Source organism: Tachyglossus aculeatus, chromosome 20 (assembly GCF_015852505.1).
Source record: "Tachyglossus aculeatus isolate mTacAcu1 chromosome 20, mTacAcu1.pri, whole genome shotgun sequence".
In the NCBI taxonomy this organism is placed as follows: domain Eukaryota; kingdom Metazoa; phylum Chordata; class Mammalia; order Monotremata; family Tachyglossidae; genus Tachyglossus; species Tachyglossus aculeatus.
Window position 1 is genome coordinate 9,968,954 of NC_052085.1, and position 24,551 is coordinate 9,993,504.

At 38.9% G+C, this 24,551-nt stretch overlaps 1 protein-coding gene across 1 annotated transcript in view; it reads right to left on the reverse strand.

The window, feature by feature from the left end:
- The window catches only part of RB1 (RB transcriptional corepressor 1), a 100,379-nt gene that overhangs the window by 54,557 nt on the left and 21,271 nt on the right, over positions 1 to 24,551 (reverse strand). Inside the window, exons 3-11 of the mRNA XM_038761557.1 lie at positions 16,987 to 17,099; positions 14,848 to 14,967; positions 13,459 to 13,497; positions 12,193 to 12,260; positions 10,343 to 10,453; positions 8,338 to 8,486; positions 5,062 to 5,148; positions 2,707 to 2,819; positions 2,022 to 2,099 (exon numbers count right to left, since the gene is read on the reverse strand). Coding sequence (XP_038617485.1) covers positions 2,022 to 2,099; positions 2,707 to 2,819; positions 5,062 to 5,148; positions 8,338 to 8,486; positions 10,343 to 10,453; positions 12,193 to 12,260; positions 13,459 to 13,497; positions 14,848 to 14,967; positions 16,987 to 17,099 — 878 coding nt within the window. The remainder of the gene's footprint in view (positions 1 to 2,021; positions 2,100 to 2,706; positions 2,820 to 5,061; positions 5,149 to 8,337; positions 8,487 to 10,342; positions 10,454 to 12,192; positions 12,261 to 13,458; positions 13,498 to 14,847; positions 14,968 to 16,986; positions 17,100 to 24,551) is intronic.

Sequence of the window (24,551 nt, forward strand, 5' to 3'; positions counted from 1 at the left end):
CCCACATTCTTCCTTTGGCCTTGAACTCTCTTCCCCTCCATATATGCCAGACAACCATTCTCCCTGCCTTCAAAGCCTTACTAAGGTCACATTTCCCCAAGTTTTTCCCCACTCCCTCTCCCTTTTGGTTCGGGTGTGCACTTGGGTCTGTACCCCTTGAGCACTTAACTGATACTCACCCACCATCAGCCCCACAGCACTTCTATACATGTCCATAATTTACTTACTTATACTAATGTCTACCTCCCCCTCTAGACTGTCAGCTCCTTGAAGGCAGGGAACATATCCCAATTATGTGTACTAATATGCATTTCACATTTACAACTTACAAACATGAGAATTATTTTCTCTTTAGAATACTTTTCCAAGATTTGAATTATTCTTCCATTTGGTAGTTAATAATAATAATAATATTGGTATTTGTTAAGCGCTTACTACGTAACAAACACTGTTCTAAGCGCTGGGGTAGATACAAGGTGATCAGGTTGTCCCACGTAGGGCTCACAGTCTTCCTCCCCATTTTACAGATGAGGGAAATGAGGCACAGAGAAGTTACGTGACTTGCCCAAGGTCACACTGCTGACAAATGGCGGTGCCGGGATTAGAACCCATGACCATTAGATTTGGGAATCATTAGCGTAGAGATAGTAAAGAGATGGTTCGTGAAGCCTGGAAGTGAGTGAGCTCCCCAAGGCAGTGTGTGTTGATGGAGAATAAAGGGGACCCAGCACCAAGCCTTAAAGGACCTCTACAGTTAGTTAGCAGAGGAGGAGCCCACAAAAGGACCTGAAAAGGAAGGGGGCGAGAGAGAAGACGAGAACCAGGACAGGATAGCATCAGTTTATTCATTAATTCACTCAATTGTATTTATGGAGCGCTTACTGTGTGCAAAGCACTGTACAAAACACTATGGAGAGTACGATATAACAATAAACAGACACATTCCCTGCCCACCCAGTGCTCAGTACAGTGCCTGGCACATAAAAAGTGCTTAACAAATGCCATGATAACAATAACAATAATAATACTACTAATAATAATGAGCTTTACAGCACACTGTTTCCAGGAGAGGGTGTGGTCCACATTGCCAAAGATGGATGAGAGGTCTAGGAGGATTAGGATGTGGATTTAATAATAATAACAATAATAATAATAATGTGGTACTTGTAAGGCACTTACTATGTGCCAAGCACTGTTCTATGCACTGGGGTAGGTCCAAGTTAATCAGGTTGGACACAGTCCCTGTCTCACATGGGGCTCACAGTCTCCATCCCCATTTTAAAGATGAGGTAACTGAGGCCCAGAGAAGTCAAGTGACTTCACACAGTAGACAAATGGCAGAGCCAGTTTTAGAACCCATGACCTTCTGACTCCCATGTCCATAATCTATCCACTACGCCATACTGCTTCTCTAGTGGATTTAGCAAGGAAGAGGTCATCAGTGACTTGGGAAAGAAGAGTTTCAGTGGTTGGAGGTTGTGGAAGCCAGACTGCAAGGGTAATGAAAGGGAGTTGGAGAAGTCAAGTAAGGAGAGTAAACTTGTTCAAGGGAGATGGGAGATGCCCAGAGCTGGATTCTGAGGATTCCTCCTTTCCAGTTACTTATTTTATAGTTACTTATTTTAGTAGCTTATTACCCACGACTCTGCTGCACTGTACACTCCCAAGGGTTTAGTACAGTTCTGCACACAGTGAGCACTCAATAAATACCTTCATTGATTGTTTTAAAGTCCAGTGGACCCAGCAATTTAAAGGCTATAGAATAACAAATTTATTATTCATTCCTGGATGAGGACGGTTGCTTTCCACCTGTTTTATATAAAAAGTTTTATAGTATAAAATCACGACTCAGGGCAAAGTCAGTCCAAATGACTGCCTCCCCAACGGCCAGTTGGGGAGGTTAGCCTGATCATAAGAGGCCAGTTGCAGCCCAGGTCTTATGGGCTGTTTCATTCACTGTTTACTGCATTTCAAAAGTAGGATATAATAAAAGTCAAGCATCAGAAGTAAGCAGTCCTTACCTAACTGGTGTTTGTGGAGGAATTAGCTGTACTTCTTCATCAGGGTTGTTCTTTTGGGGGGTTTTCTCGATTTCAGAACTGTACAAAGACACATATCATAACCACAATCTTTGATATTCTGTACTTCAGATTTGAAAATATTGCTGAGCAATACAAAGCAAATATCCCATCCTACTTAACAAAACATGGTGAAGTTCATATTTGCCTATCAAGTTATTTGGGGGTAAAGTTATTCATTAAGTTGGCTGCAGATCAAGCTTTCTATTGAATAAGATAATACATATTTGGACTTCAAGAGAGAAAGCATTTTTACTGAGCTTATGGTAGACACAATAGTTCATATTTTCACGCTCTTAGAAACACTAAAAATATATTAACTGTCACATAGGGCATGATTAGCAACAAACAATGGCAAGTGCACACCACCTTCCTAGGGAATATTTTAAAAAATGAGTTGATTTTCAAAACAGTGGCAGTAAAAAAAATATTTTCCACTGGATTTCAGAAAAAGAAAAAGGTTGGAGTATAGTGCTAGCTGGTACTTAAAATTTAGGATATTATTACTCGATAGTCTCTAGACCAATATTTTAAAAAATCATCAAAGTGAAGAGGGTAAAAAAGGCCTCTAATTATACATTACATACACTTTGTTCAAAGGAAAACAAGATACACAATAGACAAATACCGTAGATCACTAGGCTGAGTCTGAAGGGTTTTATCATGATCTAGAAATAGTCTTGCATCCATATCTTTGTTCTTAAGGTAAATCTTTTCATACTGCTTGGAAAGATTTTCAGCCTCAAAAAGGAGAAAAAAAATGATTACAGAATTACATGTGAAGGAGGTACAAATTTAATTCTGAAATCTGTACACATTAGTAATAACATTCACTCAACTGTTAGGGCCAATGCAATATAACTCCAAAAAATAACAATTTTAAAATATTACTAGAATGTTAATATTTTAGGTTTTGCACTTATTAACATTTGCTGGCACACTGGTGTTACAGATAATAGTATCAAAGAGTCATTTATCCAGTTTTCAGCATACACAAATGACAAAATTGAGTAGAGTCCTACAAACCCAAATAATCTAATTCAGCTGGACATTATGAGCTCATCTATATTTATCTACAGAGGCCTAGCTTTATCTAATTGTAAAGGGTACAATTAGCAATCCAAGATGCTATATTATATACAGTTCACATTTACAACTTACAAACATGAGAATTATTTTCTCTGTAGAATATTTTTCCAAAATTTGAATTATTCCTCCATTTGATACAACTGCTTATTTTAGTCACTTATACCCACAAAGCAGCAAAAGACATAAAAAACAATTCTCTCAACAAAGACATTCCTGAGCTGGTCCTTGATTTCCTAGGACCTGAATTGCTGCAGCAGTAACTATCTGAATGCAACTGGGCTTATCAAAGCCTAGAATAATATTCAACGGCAAAGGTCTTAATAAAAATAAATGACAATAATATGTCTTCATACTGGGAAGGAAATCATTTGTGGTGTGGTATTAAAACCACCTGTTTGGAAATATTGCCAAGACACTGCGTTTGCGGTGGCCAATGAAATAATTCACAATCAGCCTGGGATGAAAATGATAAACTATGCTGCAATGAGTTATTTGCATATTCGTTTGAATTCCCATGTTAAAGATAAAAATTAGAACACAAAATGATAACATTTGGCCAACTTTTGTCTTTAAAGAACTATTATTACTGTGGTATCTCAATTATAATGGCACATGGACTCTCGCCTTTCAATTTCTTTCTTTTCTCTTTTTCCCCTAGAGTATACACTATTGCTTGTATGTTTGCCGCATCTGTAGAGCAGTTTGGGTGTATAAGTCACTAATCACAAATAGTATGCTACACCAACTCAAATAATATACCCTCTTCAACAACCTCAAAATTTAATGCATTTTCTGTGTTTCTTTTCACTTTCAAGTTACAATCACAGGTCAAATATCCATCTCACCACTTCCCCCTGCCCTCTATCCTTTCAACTCACCGGTACATTATTCAATTTTTGTGTTTTTTCCTTTGCTTCAGGATATGAGTTCAGCAAAAAAAGGGTATACCAGGTAAATATCACTTATCAATTCATTTTCAAAATAGGCTAAAACGCAAACTTCATTTCTAAACACTTTTGAATGATTTTCATTAGCTTCCTTTATTCTAAATTATCCATCTATTCACTCTAAACAAGGAAATAAACTTCAAAACATTTTGTCCGTAAATATCTTTCCGTAATCCCACAACCCTAGGAATTTCAATATATCCAAACATAACCAATAGATATAATCGAATCTGGTGGCAACACAAAGTCCCATCACAAAATGAAATCAGTGAAACAAATGTTCTTCAATTTTAAATTATGGAGATGATAAAACTTGACCACAAGCAACTACATAGATAAATTTTAAGGGTTTTTTTTGAAAGCTATTAAGGATGCATTCAGAAATGTGGTCTCTGACATTTGCATGTAAAACGGGGTGATTCATCAGTGATCTGATTCTGCCCTTGCTATAGTTCCATTTCCCTTCTGACACCACCTCAATGTACCTGAAAAAACTACTTGGGAAGTGGTGGGTATCACTGGTATAAATCCCTTTTATAGTTTCAAAGGCATTCTAAACTGTAAACTCCTACTCTACACTATAGAGTAGTAGCTCCTTGTCGGTGGGGATCTTATCAACTCACCTGTATTGTAATCTCCCACTGCTTAGAACAGTGCTGTGCACACAGTAAACACTCAATAAATACCACTGATTAATTAAAAAGGACACAGAAATTCCTTTGAGGCCCTTGATGGCAAAATAGGACTCACTGGCAATAATTCATAATTTTTATACACATACAAACTCCATAATTTTTACTTCACAGCCTACATTTAAAGGCTCAAAAAATAAATTACTAAATGAAGGTATACCCCTCTTCTTCTGCCAAATGATCACATGACGTTAAAAAAAAAGCCTAATACATCATCAAATATATGATCTTGTTGAATATTTACTTTCCAATTACCTCTGGAAGTCCACTAGTTCCATTAGAAGCTGCAATGCCAAGAGAATTCAAAAAAGGAATGAAGTTTTTGAAATACACATTTTTCACCTGGAAAACATCAAATTATAACATTATCCCTTTAGAGGAAAACCACATTCAATCACTCCTGTCACCAAATTAAAACTGCAGCTTTAATAAATACTTGAAGCACTAAAATAATTACTAATAGTTCACTTGGGTTTTATATAGTTAACACATTTTCTTCTTAAATTGCACACCAAAATCAAAAGGATCCCTTAATTCCAGAGTTATTTTCACACAATACGAATTTCTTGGGCTAAGACCTCCAGATAAAGTCAGCAAGTTTTTATTTTCAGTCTTAAAACTGAAGTCTTGCAAATAGGTCTTCCAATCCATGTTGGATAGGAGAACAATTGGGACATTGTCATTTCTTAGTTAGATGGACTAGGATAAAAGCTGCATTTAGAGAGGATATAATTTTTACCACTGTAAAAAAAAAATTCCTATTAGGAGAGATTGCTTTGTGATTCTTGTGAAACAGGAGAATGTTTCCCCAAAATCCCTAACAAAATATTGATCTTCCTAATATAGTAACAGGAAGACTGATGGCTAATTCAGTCATTCTGGACTGAGGGGGTTGTGTTCAAAAACGGAGGGAAATTCTCTGAAAACATTTAATAGGAGACGCCAAGATTTCCCAAGTCTCCTAATCCTACTTTTTAATACATTGAAATTTTATGCAATTTATAGAACTGCCCTCTGGGGTTTATAGGTGATACTACTGACAGAGAGATCTAACCTATTTGTGAGACAGTATGGTTTGAAAGACTGATGTGCAGAAGATAATCTTTTGATTGTTCCTTGAAGTGCTGTTACATTTGCTGACTCCAAAGCTTAACTCCTATCTTTCCACCAGCTGCCATAATTGAGTTCCCAACTGTTTGCAGAAAACCTCACTAAGCATTTGTAAACATAAAATCAGAATAAAAGACCCCATCACTCCTGAATGGGTTGGGGGGCAGGGAGAAAGGTGAATATATATGACTCATTAAAACCAAAGTAGGCAAATAAATAATATATATATATCTGTGCTAAAGATGAGGTAGCAGGGCTGATGAGGTAGGTATGGAGAAGCAGCGTGGCTCAGTGGAAAGAGCATGGGTTTTGGAGTCAGAGGTCATGGGTTCAAATTCCAGCTCCACCAACTGTCAGCTGTGTGACTTTGGGCAAGTCACTTAACTTCTCTGTGCTTCAGTTCCCTCATCTGTAAAATGGGGATTAAGACTGGGAGCTCCACGTGGGACAACCCGATCACCTTGTATCCCCCCAGTGCTTAGCACATAGTAAGCACTTAATAAACACCATCATTATTATTATTATTATTTACAATTGGGAGCCGCTTGCGTCAAACAGTTGAAATCATGTTAAGAGCAAGAGCCTTAGAGGTAATCAATTTTAAGGTGAATGAGGCAAAACAGTCAGAACAGTAAGAACCAAGAGAGCACTATGTGGGTAAAGCCAAAGTCGGAGAGTTTCCAGGAAAAGTGGATGATGATGACCAAGGTAGTTAAGAAACCAAGGAGGATTAGGATACTAACAAAGCTCCTACTCGGATAGAGCCACCCATTTCTACTTGTTGAATGACAAATTGCTCTGTCGGCTGCTGCTGTCTCTCAGCTGTCCTCAGTTATGCCACTTGATCTGAGATTTTGCTTCACTTTGTCTTTAAAGAATTCTTTTGTACTTCTTGTTTACGGTCCCCTAGCTGACCCTATAACAGCTGTCTGGATTTCCTGCCATTGTCCATATTGTCACATGTTCCGTCCAGTTAAAGTGTAATGTGACAAGCACTGCTTCGATGCGGGTGGACTGACTACATTCGAGGACCTCATTGTTTGTGATCCTGCTCCAGGAGACAGATGTGGTGTCTGTGATAAATCCAGGTCACAGCCTTTGAGAGGGCTTGACACAACAGTACCTTTGATATAATTTGAAGCTTTTTTTAAAATGGTATTTGTTAAAGCGCTTACTATGTGCCAGGCCCTGTCCTAAGAGCTGAAGTAGATACAAATTAATCAGATTGGACATAATTCCTAACCCACACAGGGCTCACAGTATTAATCCTCATTTTATGAATAAGGGAAATGAAGCACAGAGAAGTGAAGTGACTTGCCCAAGATCACACAGCAGACAAGTGGTAGAGTGGGACTCTCGCTTTCAGGCCTGTGCTCTTTCCACTAAACCACGCTGCTTTCACACTGGCACCAACCTGCCTTCTTGATTTATTTATTTTTTTACCTCCACTTATCATTAAATCAGCAGACAACAGTGCCGCCAAAATAAGTGCCCCTGAATTCTGCTCTCAGTTCTGAATCAGAGAGATCTCGACTTAGCTGGTGCTTTACTGATTCCAAAAAGCAGTTTCTAATACGGTTACTAGTATGATTTTTATGGTATTTGTTAAGTGTTTGCTATGTGTTGGCAGTATTCTAAAGGCTGGGGTACGCCCAGGTGATTCAGGCTGGACACAGTCAGTCCCTGTTCCACATGGGGTTCACAGTCTAAGTATCAATCAATCAAGCAATCAATCCCTTATTGAGTGATTTCATGTGTGCAAAGGACTGTTCTATGCACTTGGACGGGTCCAATACAACAGGGAACAAGCATCGAATCCCCATTTTACAGTTGAGGAAACTGAGGCACAGAAAAGTCAAGTGATTTGTCCAGTCACACAAGTAACTGAGAAAGTGAGAATTAGAACCCGAGTCCTCTACTCCCAGGCCTGTGCTCCTTCCACTAGGTTAAGCTGCTTCCTAATAACTGGCAATTTTTGTGTGTGTGCCTTTACACAACTGTCATTCGTGTACAGCAATTCCTTAGAGATTTGATTCAAGGATTTTGAAAATTCTTTTGGCCTGTCAATTTGAAAGAGTTTCCCCAAGGAGCAAAAAGGTTTTCTATCTCCTGCTTCAGTTAACCTGGGCAGGAGTACCAACTCTGTCGCACTGTATTCTTCCGAGGGATTAGTACAGTGCTCTAAACATCGTAAGCGCTCAAGAAATACCATTCATTGATCCTCAAGCATGGCTGGGTGAAGAAGGTTGAACAGGACTGGATATAATTCACAATATTGCTTTATTCCACTGATGACGGGGAAAGAACCAGGCTCGGCCTCTTTCAATTTTGAACAGACTCTTTAAGAAACAGTCCAATACCTATTCCCTGATGGAAATCAATATTAGATCCACTTCCAGAAAGAAAGATGGGGCAAGTTACCTCATCTATATTGCATTCGTGCTCTTTACAAAGAACTTCAATGACTCTTGTGTCATGCTCCAGTTGCTTTGCTAGCCGTGCGCTCCTGTTCTGACCTCGCCTTGATGTGCGAGGTGAGCCATTGATAGGTATTACACTCACGGCATTTCCTGTAAAAACCGGGAAATAAAGTGATCGGTCACAAAAAATTCTCTTTTGGTTATGGTATTTAGTTACAGTATTTACTATGCCTTATATACCAAAGCACTATGCTACGCTCTAAGATAAATGAAATATTCCGTCACAGGGCAGAGATCCCACATGTCATTCTTCTATCCCTTCCCTTGGGGATTCTTGTCAAATTAGAAATAATTGTTCCTGTCTTTAACTGAGTATCCATAATGTGCTAGGGTGAGTGCACAATCCTCACCTGTACCCAGTCCACCAGGAACTCATTCAGCAAGAACAGCCCACTTTGTCAGAGGGGAGGCTGAAAGCTTTGGTTTATAAACTGATTTTAATATTGTTTATGTCTCAAGTTATTTGTGGCAAGATTTTTCTAATTTAAAGACTAGCAGTAAATCAGCATTTACACTGGGCACATACATGGAACAAGCCCGCTGTTGGGTAGGGATTGTCTCTGTTGCCGAATTGTACTTTCCAGGCGCTAAGTACAGTGCTCTGCACACAGTAAGCACTCAGTAAATACGACTGAATAAACAAACTGGAACACATCCTTGAGGTATATCACAAAGAACAAGAGATTGCCCAAAACACCTTTGGAGTTCATGAACATAAACAATATTTTATTTTCTGTACTATTTGAAGCAAGGTGGGAAGAGGCAAGATGCAAAAATTCACTCCCAACTACCTATCAGGAATTACTTCTGTGCCTGCAAAGGAATCACCACATACTCTATTTCTCAATGATTCTTTCATGAACCTTTTTTTATGCACTTATTGTGGGAAGACACACAGACTCCAGTAGGCCCCTGGAAGAAGAAAAATACCAGTAAAAGACATAGTCTCTGGCCTGAAGGGGTTTAAAATATAAATGGGGGAAATAATTTTCCAGTTGGAATGATACCCAAACCAACTTCTTTTTTCCCTACTCTTCAAGATTTTTTTCAGAGCATCTTTAAATCCGTCAAATCAAAAAGACAATCCCTGAGGAAACTGTTCAGACTCTAGCACATTTTGATATTATGATTGTACTTACCAAAGAGATTATAAACATGTTCACTATAAAATGAAAATATTACAGAGGGTATCCTAACTAGGCTTTCTTTGGATCCGTTACTGCTTTAACTTAAACACAAGTATATGTTTTTTCTCTAAGGCAGAATGTCATTCTAAAGCTGTATCACGAGAATTTCCTGGCCTATGGCCTTTCAGGATATATACCAAAAGTCAACATTTTAGCTGATAACCCTCACCAACTACTCTGCTAAGGACCATGTGTAGTTCATAAATAAAGAACAGGTAGAGAAACAGGGCTATTGGATTGAAGGGGAAAATATCTGTAACCGCTATCCTGAAAATGGTTATAATCCTATAACACATCCCCTACTCTGGCACATTCCAAAGTAACCAATACACATCATTCAATTAGTAGTATTTACTGAGCACAGAACATTTTACTAAGCACCTAGGAGAGTACAGCAGAGGTGGTAAACAAATTCCCTGCCCACAAGGAGCTTAAACATGCTTTTCTGTTTTTCATAACATTGCTGCAATATCAGATTCACTCAACTAGAACAAAGCTTTAGAATTCTGGAGTGGAAATAATTCCCAACCATGTTTCCAATTCTCCTATTTTGCAAACAGCTTTTTAATTTTAAAACAACAGCTCTCTAGGCTAGCACTCTACAAAGTTCTCTCACTGAATTCGGATATATTTTCAATGAAACTCTAAAATATTTCCTGATATTTTGTCTTTAAAGCATTTAAGTGTTGGCCTGAGTGTACCATATAGATTATGTATTCCATAAGTTACTTATAGAAACTCATGATTTTTAAAACTTACTATAAGGCTCCTTGAGCACTGCAGGAGGTGAGAGCTTGATAAAATAGTCAAGAACACATAACATTAACTGAAAGGAGATCACCAAGTCATCTTCCATCTGTAATACTTCCCCTAGAAATGAAAAAGAATGTGACAGTTTTTTTCACTACAGCTTGAGTTTGAATATAATACAAGGTTAAGAAAATTTCACATCCATGATCAGGGTCTTTGAAAATTCTCCCTGATGTATTTACTATTCATTCATTCATTCATTCAATCACATTTATTGAATGCTTACTGTTTGCAGAGCACTGTACCAGGGGCCTGGGAGAGTACACTATAACAATAAACAGACACATCGCTGCCCATAACAAGCAGGATATGATGCATTAATGATACCTGATTCGCAATAAAAGGCAAATATTTAACCACGATTAGAGGACTTTGTGTTTTACAAAAGATAAGCATAACCAATTTTTCAAATACCTATTACCATTTAAAATAACTAAATTCTATTTCTCCCTGAGAGTTTCATCACCAGGGTCAGATTTTAGCTCAATGCTTATAACTGTTTTAATTTTTAAAAGATACTTACTTCAAGATATGGTGTAAGCTAATAATATTTCTATGATCTAAGTAAAGGTGCCTTGTCAAATTCATGCTTTTCTTTAGTTATATTTAATCCTAACGAATTGAAATCCCGTATATTGAAAAAACAAACCAATCAAAAGTTCTATAACCAGAAAGCCCTTTAACCAAAGTTAAATATTAGCTCAAACACAAGAGAATTTATTATGAGAAAATCTATACTCTATCAACACCATACCCATATCTGGGTCTTTCACCCAACAAACATACTTCGGTAAACTCAAAATGGTGGTCTGAAAAATATCACCAAAGTGTACTGTCCTGTCTAAAACGTTATAATTTTTCCATCAAGGTACTGGTAGAGACCTGTGAAGTCATTAAAAAAAAAAAACCCAAAACCAAGTAGGGTGTCTATTACATAAGTAATCCAAATTTAAAGTAACTAACTACATTGGAGCCAGACTTCATGGCACTTTATTAATTGGTCCATCCAAACTACCATCATACCCCACAGCCCCTCCCAGTTAGGGATTTCCACTCCAGCCAGGCAAACTTGTTTACAATCCACTACTCACAAACTGGCCTGCCTCCAAACTGCAGAATATGCTATTTTTTCCATCTCTCTCAACAAGACTTGTCTCTTTCCATCTACTAAGTTTTACTAAAAATCTCGTTTTCATTCATCCCAATTCACTACTACTTAGCCCATGGGTAAATACCTGCAAAACAGGTTTTTCCCTTTTGACAGGGGGTTCTTACACATCTTCCTATGCATTTTGGTCTGAATTTTAAGTAATACTACCTTTATTTGAGCCTGGTATTGAAAAGTAGTTTTGGGGCAGGGCTATATTAGACATTCAAGAAAAAATAACAAATGCAGGATTTGGGATCTGGGCATATTATCAACTGCCAATCCACTGTTGATGTGCATGGTTCCTTTGCTTCCTTTGTCATTAAACCAAGTGGTTAGAAAGTATTCAAATTCATAGTATTTTAAAATACCATGTATTAGAATGTTCTCTTTCTTCTCCCCTCATATTTTCCAAATAGCAGACTTCAAAATTAGAACTTGAAATCACAGCACAAAAACTGCTAGTCTCAAAGAATATGCAAAAGGCAAATGGCAGCCCACATTTCATATAAAGAGCACATACTGATCTGACCCAGAAATGGCATTTCCTTGCTTCTACTTTTTCCAAGAGTTTACAGATTTGAATTGCATGTTTATCTTTAGTTAATATCCGATTTCACCTTTACACAGACATCGTTGTCATTTAATTTACCTTTAGCCAGTAAAAACGTGATCCAAGAAATTTTTAGCACCAACCCAGAATTTATTTCAGTTGCCACCCTAGGAAACAGATCACAGAAGAATGAAAATATCACAATGACTGCTAAAATGATCACCACTGTCTTCATAAAAAATATAAACTTGGGTGATAAAGCATTACAGAAAATAACATTTTTAATTTAATAGTCACATATGAAACCATACACCCCATATATATATATTTGGTTATAATTACTCTCCAAAACAAGTCTAATTCCATCTAATTCTGCCTACTTAGCTCTAATATATCCTTTGGCATATAATTACATTTAAAATTAGGATTTTATAGCTAGATTATTTCCCCTGAGTTATGTACAAAAATGCCAAGAAAGTGTTTTATTTCCAAACAGCTTTGTATAGTTCTAGTCTACGTTTTCTCTTATAAATCAATCGATCTGACTACGGAGAAGAAAACCTAATGTGCATAAGTGCCCCCTCCAAGGAGGCTATGGCCCTTATACTTGTGTGAGCTGGATTCGAAGCCTTGCTCAAGTTAAGACTCTCACAAGATCTGAGAGTTTCCAGTCAAATGTTGGCTTTCTGGTCCACTGGCTCTTAAAATTCCTGCCCCTTTTTCACCCCTGAACTTACAATGAAGAGTTGGCACCTATGCTAATTCATATAAATACTTCTCTACTACTACAGTAGAAGTTTACTGTAGGAAAAGGAAGCCTCTCATGAGCTTTAGTAACCTCAAGATAATTTCCCTTGATAACTTTTTTGATTACCAGAGAATAAGAATTTCCAATTAAGGTTCCCACTGTGAAAATACTGTGATTTTTTTTCACCTGACCCAAAAGAAGCCATAAAAAACTACTTAGTTGCTTCCATTTTTTGTTTGCCCGAACCCCACCTTCCTCTCCCACCCTCCTGTGGGATCTAGTACATGGTTCCCTGCCTGAAGTGGGATGAGGTAAGGGAAGAAAAGAGCAGCACCAAGCGTGTCTTGAACAGTCTCACTCCAACCCTCATTTTTAATGGATTCTCCCTGTTCCAGCATGGAGATAGACTGATATCACTACCCTTCCGCCAACTGGAAGTGGAAGAGATGCAGCACTTTGAAGAGCAATACAAGTTTAACAATTTTCTTAACGAAAAGTTCAGTTACAAGATCCTTTGTGGAGGCTAGACAATTTGAGTCACTGTGAACTAAAAAATTGACTTACTTTAATAATGCTTTTAACCTTAAATTATGAAAAAAATACTTTAAATCACTTACTGACTACTGGGCTGGGCAACATATATAAGTCCACAAATCCTATGGAAAAAATACATAAATGAATACAGTTTATCTTTTGAAAGACTGAAAATTGTTCTTTTTTTCTTATTTGAAAATGTGACATTTATATATGAGGGTTTAATGCTGCTTAAGGATTGTATTTTTAAGGAGAAAACACTAGCACTAGTGGCAGCCCTCCCAAACAAACATAAAAGTAATCATTAAAGCTAAATTTTGTTGTACTAGTTTCTTAATTAGGGGAATTTCAGTTAATATCAATATTGAAACTGAGAGCTCAGTACTATCTGAACCAGGAAATGGTGATACTAATTACCAGGGTTCAGTCCCATTCCAGAGAGTCACTTTGATAAATTCCAGCTGCCAGTTCAGTGATTTTGAACACAGGATGAAAACAAATTTGATGCTACTACCTCTTCTGCCTTGCCTATGGCAACTGAGTTTTCTCATTTTCTCTGTACTCTAATCCCTAAGTCACTTTCTCTGATTCTTTCCAATTTTTTTCCTTAGTCACCTTTATCTTTCCTTTGGAAACACTGATTTAAACTTGATCAAATAATAAAGAGGGTTGTGTCCACTGAACTGCCTTCGGGAGGGAAGATTAGTAAAAGAAAAATTTAGGCTGGTACTCTGAAAGAGTACTTTTATATCATTTGATTTTTCTTTGAAGTGGAAAGAACCTATTGTAATATGGGAGGAAGCATAGCCTAGTAGGAAGTGCGTGGGACTGGGAATCAAGTGACCCAGGTTCTAGTCCCAGCTCTGCCCCTGGCCTGATGTGTGACCTTGGGCAACTCTTGTCTGGGCCTCAGTTTCCTCATTTGTAAAATGGGGATATGATGAACTGGAGGGAATGAGAGGGAACCAAAACAGAGAGAAAGACAGGTATTGACAAAGTTAAACCAATGATCATGTGGAAACAAACTGCCAGGTACCTGGGTTAACAACAAACCACAGCCGGGCTCCAGATTACTCAAACTAGTCAGACTGAAAATTCTGGTTGTGGCTATGACTTTAGTGATTGGTGTTTCTGAGCGCTGGTCTTGGCATAGCGAGATTTTGAAATTCCTGCTATTCTACTGGGGTGAGAAATGAAGGGAGGTTGATCGTGTAATGAAGGAGCAGGCAGATCTGTGGCACCTGAGGAAAATGGCCAAAGCGCTGTCTTTTTACGGATGGGTACAGGGGTGGGGGCACTAACGTTACCTTGCCCCCTGTGTTTGTTAAAATGTTGAGCATTCTGCACTTCCACTTTAAGTCACTACATTCATTAGAACTGCCATTTTGCTAGATAAACTTGAAGCACTAACATAATAATAATGGTAAGGACACTACATAAGTCCAAAACATTTTAGAAAGAAAAATCATTACCTCTCTAATTTGTTGTACAGTGCAAACAACACATCATATTTCTTCATTAGTCTTGATACGGTACTGTCTACTTTAGTACTAGTGTCGATTTCTTTCAGCAACTGAAAAAATTTATACACGCTGCAAAGGGAAAGATGAAATTGTTAAATATTTTTCAAGCCAAGTTTCTTTACTTTCTGAATTAAGGCATTTCTATTTGAAACAATTACTCAATCAATGGTATTCACTGAGCGCTTACTATGCGCAGAGCAATGTACTATGCACTTGGAAGTGCTGTGGCCTAGTGGATAGAGCACAGGCCTGTGCGCCAGAAGGTCCTGGGTTCTAATCCCAGTTCTGCCACGTGCTGCCAAGTCATTTCACTTCCTCTGTGCCTGACTTACTTCATCTGTAAAATGGGGATTAAGACTGTGAGTTCTAAGTGGGACAGGGACCGTGTCCAACCCAATTATCTTGTTTCTAGCTCAGGGCTAGTACAGTGCCTAGCACATAGGAAGCATTTAACAAATATCACTGTGTGTGTGTGTGTGTGTGTGTGTGTGTGTGTGTTTTCATTCACTCATCAAATCATATTTACTGAGCGCTTTGTGTGCCAAGCACTGTACTCATGGGGAAGTACAATGTAACAATAAACAAACACATTCCCTGCCCACAATGAGCTGTCAGTCTAGAGGGGGAGACAGACATTAATCTAAATAAATAAAATACTGATATGTACAAAAGTGCTGTGGGGCTGGGGTGGGGGGGACAAATGAAGGGAGCAAGTTAGGGTGACACAGAAGGGAGAGGGAGAAGAGGAAAGGAGGGCTTTTTAGGGAAGACCTCTTGGAGGAAATGTGCCTTCAATAAGGCTTTGAAGGGGGAGAGAGTAATTGTCTGTTAGATTTGAGGAGGGAGGGCCTACCAGGTCAGACGCAGGATGTGGGCAAGAGGATGGAGGTGACAAAGACGAGCTCAAGGTACAGTGAGTAAGTTAGCATTAGAGGAGCGAAGTGTGCACGCTGGGTTATAGTAGGAGAATAGCAAGGTGAGGTAGGAGCAGACAAGGTGACTGAGTGCTTTAAAGTCAATAGTGAGGAATATCTGTTTAATGTGCAGGTGGATGGGCAACCATTGGAGTACCTTGAGGAGTGGGGAGACATGGCCTGAACGTTTTTTTTGTAGAAAAATGATCTGAGACGCAGAGTGAAGCACGAAATGGACAGGAAGTAGGGAGGTCAGAAAGAGGCTGCTACAGTGTATGCACATGCCTCCTGCCCCCCACCCCCACACACATACACACAACAGAATTAGCAGACTCATTCCCTGCTCATAATCAATATTACCACCTTATGTGCTCTTAGTGACCACTATCTGCCTTTCTGTAATCAACGTGTTTACTGTACATATATGACTTTATGAACATTTGAGATATCATTTCAGCTGTGTTCTATTATTCATGGCTCCAGGAAAAAAAAATACACAACCAAGACATTCCCATGGGAAGTCTAAAAAGGAAACTTTTCCTCTCCCTGCTCCCATTTCTCATTCTCTTCATTACAACTAGTCTCCACTATTTCTCCCCATGTCTCCTCAATCTTCTGATTCTTCCAGTATTTCCAAGGCATTCCCATTCCAGGTCACTTTTTAAAGAAACTGTAAGTAAACAGGAAAGAGTTTGAAGTTGAAACTAAACTGGTAAACCACAGACTGAAGTTCACAAGGGAACACGCTCAGACGCGTGCCCGGAGAGCCGTCACTTTGTTCTCTCATTCTTGGGAACTGATCCAGTTCCAGCCCAGGCCAGGGGCCTGAGAAGTTGCAGGTCATTCCCCACCTGGAGGCCCAAGAAGACAACTGGAGGCTTATTTTGGGCTAAATTTAGGGAGGCACTGAGGCAGAAACAGGGCCCATCCTCTAGGCTGGTCCAGAAACTTTCTCGGCCTCAACCAGGACAGGACGAGCCTCCAGAAAGGGACAAAGTTTCCAGAGGGTCAAATTCACCTGGCATTTACTTCCCTGTTACAATTTCCCCAATGCTTTGCCACCTTCCCTTCTGGTTTAGTTTCTTGTTTGAACTATGTCTTGGGTATTACTGAAATGGGAAGTTTAGGTTATTTCCTTTGACGGCATAGAGGACACTGACTTATGGACGCTTACCTTACATCTATACTTTTCTGCAGTTCAGTAAAAGTGAATGTCATCTCATCCAGGTCAACTGCTGCAGTAAAGATACAGATTCCCCACAATTCCTTCTTCTTTTGAATATAATCCTAAAAAGGAAAATGTAATTATTCAAATAATACGTTCTTACACGTGTGTATAAACGTTTATATTCACACACACATACACACATATGTACAAATATACATAAAAAGAGGTATACTGACACATAAAGGGTCTGAAAAAATAAATCTTCAGAATCAGAGTTTCATTATTATACCCTCAAAAACAAATCTAGTTTCTCTTACATTAGCTTGAAGTTGATTTACTTTTACTTCTTGAAGTACTGATCCTTTCTTTAGTAGATAGATATTAGAAGACTCTCAATATAACACTAAGGTGAGCATTTTTTTTAAAGTGGCTTACAAGCAGTTATAAGGTTTTAGAGCTCAAAACTTACATCCTGTTTAAAAACAAAGATGTTTCCTGACTTGATTAATTGTCTTAGCTACACCAAGGGGCTCTTTATTGTTTATGCTGCAAAACATTAGGTCTATGACAAAACACTGAACACATTAGGATAGTGAAGCACAAAGGCAGCAAATGAAAAAGTAAAATAAATTGCTCATGAATTTTCCAAGGAGAGGCAAAAGAGTGGGTGCATTCATAAAACCAAGAATGAGAATTTACATTTTCACTGCAACTTCAACTACATGAATAATATCTTAATTATCAACCAAAACCACCAGAAATATTCCAACCCATTCCTCAGGTCTTTTCTCCTGCCAGAAACTCCTTCCCTTTTCAAATCCACCAGACCACAACCCTTCTCACCTTCAAAATCCTCTGAAAACCTACTTTCTCCAGAAGGGATTCCCCAACTAATTTCCACTGTACCTTGTTGTGTCATCCCAACATCTACCCTCTGCCACACTTACAGCCATTCTTTACAGCTACTCTAAGCACTCATGTCTGTGACTATGTACAACACATTTATTCATTTTTCTATGTGATTGCCATTAACATTTGTACCTATATTGCCCCCCATTCCCACTCTATGAATACAATTGACACCTGCCTACCTTTCCCATGAGATCGAAAGCTCCCCAAGAGCTGTGACCTTGTCTTTTATTACCCATTCCCCATTATGACATTTTTTCTAAGAGCAATCTCCCAATAGCACTGTTGCTGTTATTTCTTACGACAGTCAAGCAGAACTAGTGTTGTTGTGCTGTTACTTCTTACAAGTGGTCTGAGATAATGCTACAAAATTTACTTTGGCTTAATTACCTCCCTCCCTCTCCTTCTCAACTTTTATCTTGATAATCTCGGATAGGTATTTCATTGACTGAAAAACGTCAATTAAATAATTGGGGCAGGGGAGACAAAGAAAAGGGTGTGCATGCACGTGCGCGCACACACACGTGCACACAGCACTCCACTCACTAAGTTCCTGCGGTGTTCACCACCTCCACGGCCAACCAGTGTCACTGGGTTTTTTTGTGAGTGTGTGTGGCTTTTTTGTTTTGCGTTTTTTTTGTGTTTTTTTTTTTAATTCCATAGATTGCAGGAATTGAATTCACAGCCCTGATTAGTAGTAGTGTCAGACAGGACTTCTGGATCCTGGGCTGCATCCTTAATTTGTGCATGGCTTATCTCCAGATTTCATGTAGTGCAGTTGTTCGGAACTAGGGGCACATCTGTATGTTCATTTTTTAGGTGCAAAGAGGTTTTGGATGTTTCAATGACCTAAACGATACAATTTAAACTTTTCAGCCTTAAGGCAAATGACTCTCCTTTCTCAATCTTCACTCTTTTAGGTTGTGAGCCTAAGTAGCGATATACTAACTTCAAATATCAACTGCCAACCTAAACAGATTCTTGGAAGAACATCCATCTGGCAGTTGGTTTTAAGCTGCCAACTAAGTTTCTACCTTTCCCCTAATGAATTTCAACACAGACTGGTTATTCTCAGGGAAATGACCACTATTTTTCCACTCACATTGCTTCTAACAATGAGCAGCATAGTTCCCCTTCCTGACAGAGAGACACAGAAAACTGAAAGTAGCCTTTTCATTTAATAGCCAATATGAAAAATACTTCTTCTTAAAATTACACCTGGGAGCCAATTACCTCAAAAGAGAGAAAAATACAACAGAGAGCTCTACTAAAGGAAATGACTTGAAGAGATTTTTCCAGAAAGCCAATTATGGGTTCCATTAATTCTACATGAAATGGCTTAAACACAGAACCTCACAGAACATTTGTTCTGATTAAAAGCATTTCCCACTTTGTTTACATTTTCTACTTTGTTTTTTCAAGGAAAATTACATTGCATTAATTAGGAATAGGGCTCTTTTTTTCCAAAGGATAAGTATTCTTCAATTTTTAAGGCTGCTGCTCCATGAAGGCTCCAACCAACTGGGAACAGGAAGGGACTCGGAGGGAAGGGTGGAAAAGGAATGAGAGGCATGGATGAGAGGTGGGAGAAAGCCCATGGCGCTGCCCTGCCCCTTGGCACTTATGTTCATATCTGTAATTTAACTTATACTTATGTTTGTCTCCCCCTCTAAACCATAAGCCTGCTGTGGGCAGGGAATGTGTCTGTTGTATTGTTATGTTGTACTCAGTGCTCTGCAAACAGTAAGCGTTCAATAAATACGATTGACTGACTGCCAGAAGCAGCGGGCAGCACTAGGAGGGATGGCAGGGAGAGGTGTGGAGGGGGGGAGAGGAGGGAGGAAGGTCTTCTGAGAAGAGAGAAGAGGTAGCAAGAAGAGGCAAGGCCTGCCCTAAAAAGGGACACTAGAAGTGTTCGGCATAAAAAACTGTGATTCTCTGAAGCTAAAAAATAGCCAAGAGCCATTCCTTCAATGACTTTTTAATCTGAGGCACACTTACGGGAATCAGGTGACAGTTTATGAGAAGCGTATTGCTCTCCATCACCCCATGCTTCAGTAGAGTGACTCATAAAGAAGAGTTACCGATTTCCCCCTCCTCACCTTCAAAAAACACGGTGGTTATGAGCAAGCAGGAAATATTTGTCCATACCTATTAAGAACCGCAATGTGTAGATTAGGAATGCAAAATGTGATTCTGAAAAAGAAAAACATTCTCTGGAAGTGACCTTTACATATCACCTCGCATGTATACTTGCACATTTTCTGGAATAAAGAAGATTCTTCTGAACAAAACTGGGGCCACCAGTCATTTTATATTTGTTATAGTTCAGGAGAAGTATACCAAAGAATAAATACTTTTATCTACCTTATGACATAGGCTATGGAAGTTTACCCACAGGAAGCACTTATTTAAAACTAAAAAGTATTTTTAATCAGTTGAATCAATCATATTTATTGAGAGCTTACTGTGTGGGCAGAGCACTGGGCTAAGTGCTTGGGAGAGTACAAATATAACAGAGTTGGTAGAAACGTTCCCTACCCACATGAGTTAACATACTACAGTGAATGCACTTTAATGAATTTTTAATTCTTAACAGTAATCCTCTTGTAGATAACAGTAAATACTAATAATAATTACTGAATTGATCAAGCACTTACTACATATCAAGCATGGGTTAGATGCAAGATAATCATATCAGACCCAGTCATTTTCTGCACTGAGCTCACAATCCAGGGGATATGGAAGGCACCTACCTCACTCCCATTTTACAGATGAGTTGAGTGGATCGTGAACTTGGATTTGCACTCTGTATTTACCCCTCCCTCAGCCCCACAGCACTTCCAAGTACATTTTTTTTAAGCATTTGAACAAGAAAGAAAAAAGAAAAGGGAGAGCCTCTAAGGCTGGAAACTATAGGGACAAAAACCGAAGTTCTTCTCCAAGGAGTCTAAAGAAAACTTTCAGAAAGGAAAGTTATAATAATCGTATGTATGTATGTATGTATGTGTGTGTGTACACAGGATTCATGCAAAGATAGAATGAATTCCTCTAAGTTATATAATGTGCATATCTGTAATTTATTTATATTAATGTCTATCTCCCCCTCTAGACTGTGAGCTCTTGTGGGCAGAGGACATGTCTACCACCTCTGTTAAACTGTATTCATTCATTCAATCGTATTTATTGAGCGCTTACTGTGCGCAGAACACTGTATCAAGCGCTTGGGAAGTACAAATTGGCAACATATAGAGATGGTCTCTACTCAACAGCGGGCTCACAGTCTAGAAGGGGGAGACAGACAACAAAACAAAACATTAACAAAATAAAATAAATAGAATAAATATGTACAAGTAAAATAGAGTAATAAGTATGTACAAACATATATACATATTAACAAAATAAAATAGAATAAATATGTACAAGTAAAATAAACAGAGAAATATGTACTAACATATATGCATATATACTGTACTCTCCCGAGCACTTAGTACAGTGCTCTGCACACAGTAAGTGCTCAGTAAATTTGACTGATTAATTCACAGAGCTAGAAAAAGTTGCTTGGTAGGAAGGGAAGGGAAGCGATAAGGTCCAGGCTTACAATGCCCTCAAAATAGTTACCAGGTGGTGGCTACATAAAAGCTCTCTGTGAGGTCAGGATCTTGGTTTGGTTGCCTCGAGGCAGAGTGCCCACATCAAAAAACATACAACTCCAAACCAACATGTAAATTCACATCCTTGTTGACAATCTCAAAAAGGTCAAAGTCTGAATGGGCCATTGAGAATCAACTCCATGAGGCGGTTCTGCCAGACAAGTTTCTAATACATTTATGGTATGGGGTGGTAAGTTTGTCCTGCCTACATATCCTGTCAGTGAACCCAAGATTTCAGTTTCCAATTTACTAATGTGGTAGCTTCCTTTTTTAACCATTTGAAGGTGAAAGAAAACAGAAAAGTGAGAGCCTCTAAAGTTGAAAATCATAAGGTCAGAAACAGAAGTTCTTCTCCCAGAAGCCTAAAGGAATCTTTCAGAAAGGAAAGTTATAGTAATTTTAAAAATATGTGCATGATTTATACAAAGACAGAATGAATTCCTCTAAGTCAGTTTCAAATCCTTCTAAATCAAAGTGAACATCATACAGTCGAGTACAATAAAGACAATATTAACTAGCTGATTAACAACTGTCCCCAATAAGTAGTTATCACTAGTTAATGTTTTCATAATTAGCTAATTTAGTCAAGAGTGCCATCAAGTGGTGAAATAGCAGATTGGTTTAAGTTACTTTGGAGACAAGAAAATTATGTCCACCCAGTATATTACAGTTCAAGGTGACACTGCTTCTCCCAAATGGGGCTAGTCATTTTGTAAGTGTATTCCTCTTGGAGAATAAATCATTAAAATAACATTAAGGTTGTAAAGAGGATATTCCATTAGTGGTTACTATAATAAGCATTGCAATATACAATTATATGATTTAGCAACAATGGCGCTTCACAATTTCATATCCAGTTTTCAAAGCATTTTGTAATTGCCCTATGCCCTTACCCAGATGTGGTTAGACTATGAATGACAATACAAGTACCTTTAGTTTAGAGATATTTATTTGAAATGTGCCTACTGCTTTTCAGCCAGGGCGGCTTTTCTGGGAGTCTGGATTTTAATTTAACTAGTTGAGGCATCTGTCATCATGAATGGTATTTACTGAGCACCTACCATGTGCAGAATACTGTACTAAGCGTTTGGGAGAGTACAATACAATACGGCTGGCAGACAGAGATAGAGTGGTCTCTGTGACACGAAGAGGAGGAGCTATAAACATTGACAGGGACTATAAACTGCAACTTCAAGCCAAAGGGCAATTTTCAGCATCACACAATGTGGAAAGGGAAGCAGTCACAAACTGCTCTTTTTCAGTCACACATACACAGGTAGCGGTTTCACTCTAGGAGAAAATTTTGCTGAAATAATGTGGACATAGTTTAAGCTACTCACAAAGAGTGAATGGCGGCATCTAGAATGGTACCATTTGCTGCTCTCTGCTAACCAGCTAGATCAGGTATCTCTCATCAATACAGCTGTCACCCTTGAATTATTATTATACTCAAGCATTTACTATGGGACAAGCACCGTCAAATGCTGGGGTAGACAAAAGGGAATCATGTCAAACCAAGTCCCCTTCCCACATAAGACTCACAGTCCAAGGAGGAGGGAGAACAGGGACTGAATGCCCATCTTACAGATGAACAGACCGAGACACAGAGAAGTTAAGTCACTTGTCCAAGGTCACACAACAAGCAACTGGCAGAGCTGGGATTAGAACCGGGTCCTCGGACTCCCTCTTTCCACTAGGCCTCATTACTCTGCTAGGCTATGCTGTCCACTTCATTCATTCAATCACATTTATTGAGCGCTTACTGTGTGCAGAGCACTGTGCTAAGCACTTGAGAAGTACAAGTGCCCTTGTGCACAGAGTGTAAAACTCTAGTGGGAGGACCATGCAGACAGACCCTCCAGAACAAGGTTAAAAAATCCTGGAAGGAAAAGTTCCTTCCAGGTGCTCTTCTGCACCAATTTTAAGCCTATATCTTGTATGCTGTAAGTTTTTTCTGGAGATATATGTTCTTTGTGGGCAGGAATCATGCCTACCAACTCTACTGTACTGTATTTTCCCAAGTGCTTAAAACAGTTCTCTGGACCCCCTAAGAACTCAATAAATATCAGTGGATGATTATACGGTTAAAGGATATTGTTTTCCAGACTTTCAACTTGTAAGCAATATTTGGCCTGATTGACTTTGTCCTCTGCTGCTAATCTCCTCACCGTACCTCGTTCTCGCCTGTCCTGCCATCGATCCCCGGCCCACGTCATCCCCCGGGCCTGGAATGCCCTCCCTCTGCCCATCCGCTAAGCTAGCTCTCTTCCTCCCTTCAAGGCCCTACTGAGAGCTCACCTCCTCCAGGAGGCCTTCCCATACTGAGCCCCTTCTTTCCTCTCCCCCTCGTCCCCCTCTCCATCCCCCCATCTTACCTCCTTCCCTTCCCCACAGCACCTGTATATATGTATATGCTTGTATATACTTATTACTCTATTTATTAATTTATTTATTTATTTAACTTGTACATATTTATTCTATTTATTTTATTTTGTTAGTATGTTTGGTTTTGTTCTCTGTCTCCCCCTTTTAGACTGTGAGCCCACTGTTGGGTAGGGACTGTCTCTATATGTTGCCAACTTGTACTTCCCAAGCGCTTAGTACAGTGCTCTGCACACAGTAAGCACTCAATAAATACGATTGATGATGATGATGATGACTTCCCCAGCGCTTAGATCAGTCCTTGACACATAGTAAAGCACTTAACAAGTACCATTAAAAAGGGAAAAAAAAAAGCTTTCACAGGTTCAGTTCTTAAATGAAGTTGGTAGTTGAGGCCAACACTGGAAGCACAGTAATCCACCACTGATCAATCTCTGTCTTTCTGGATACGGTTGAGTGCATCTAAAAATCAATGCAAGTGTTGCTGTCCGAATTACTCTTTCTGAGAGCCGTGACTAAGCCTGAGATGGTCCCAGGTAATCAAATGACTAAAACGGAGGGCCAGACAAATATGCTAGGCGTAGCCTCCCTGGGCCACCAGGTAATCTCCTTTACTCTTGAGAAAAC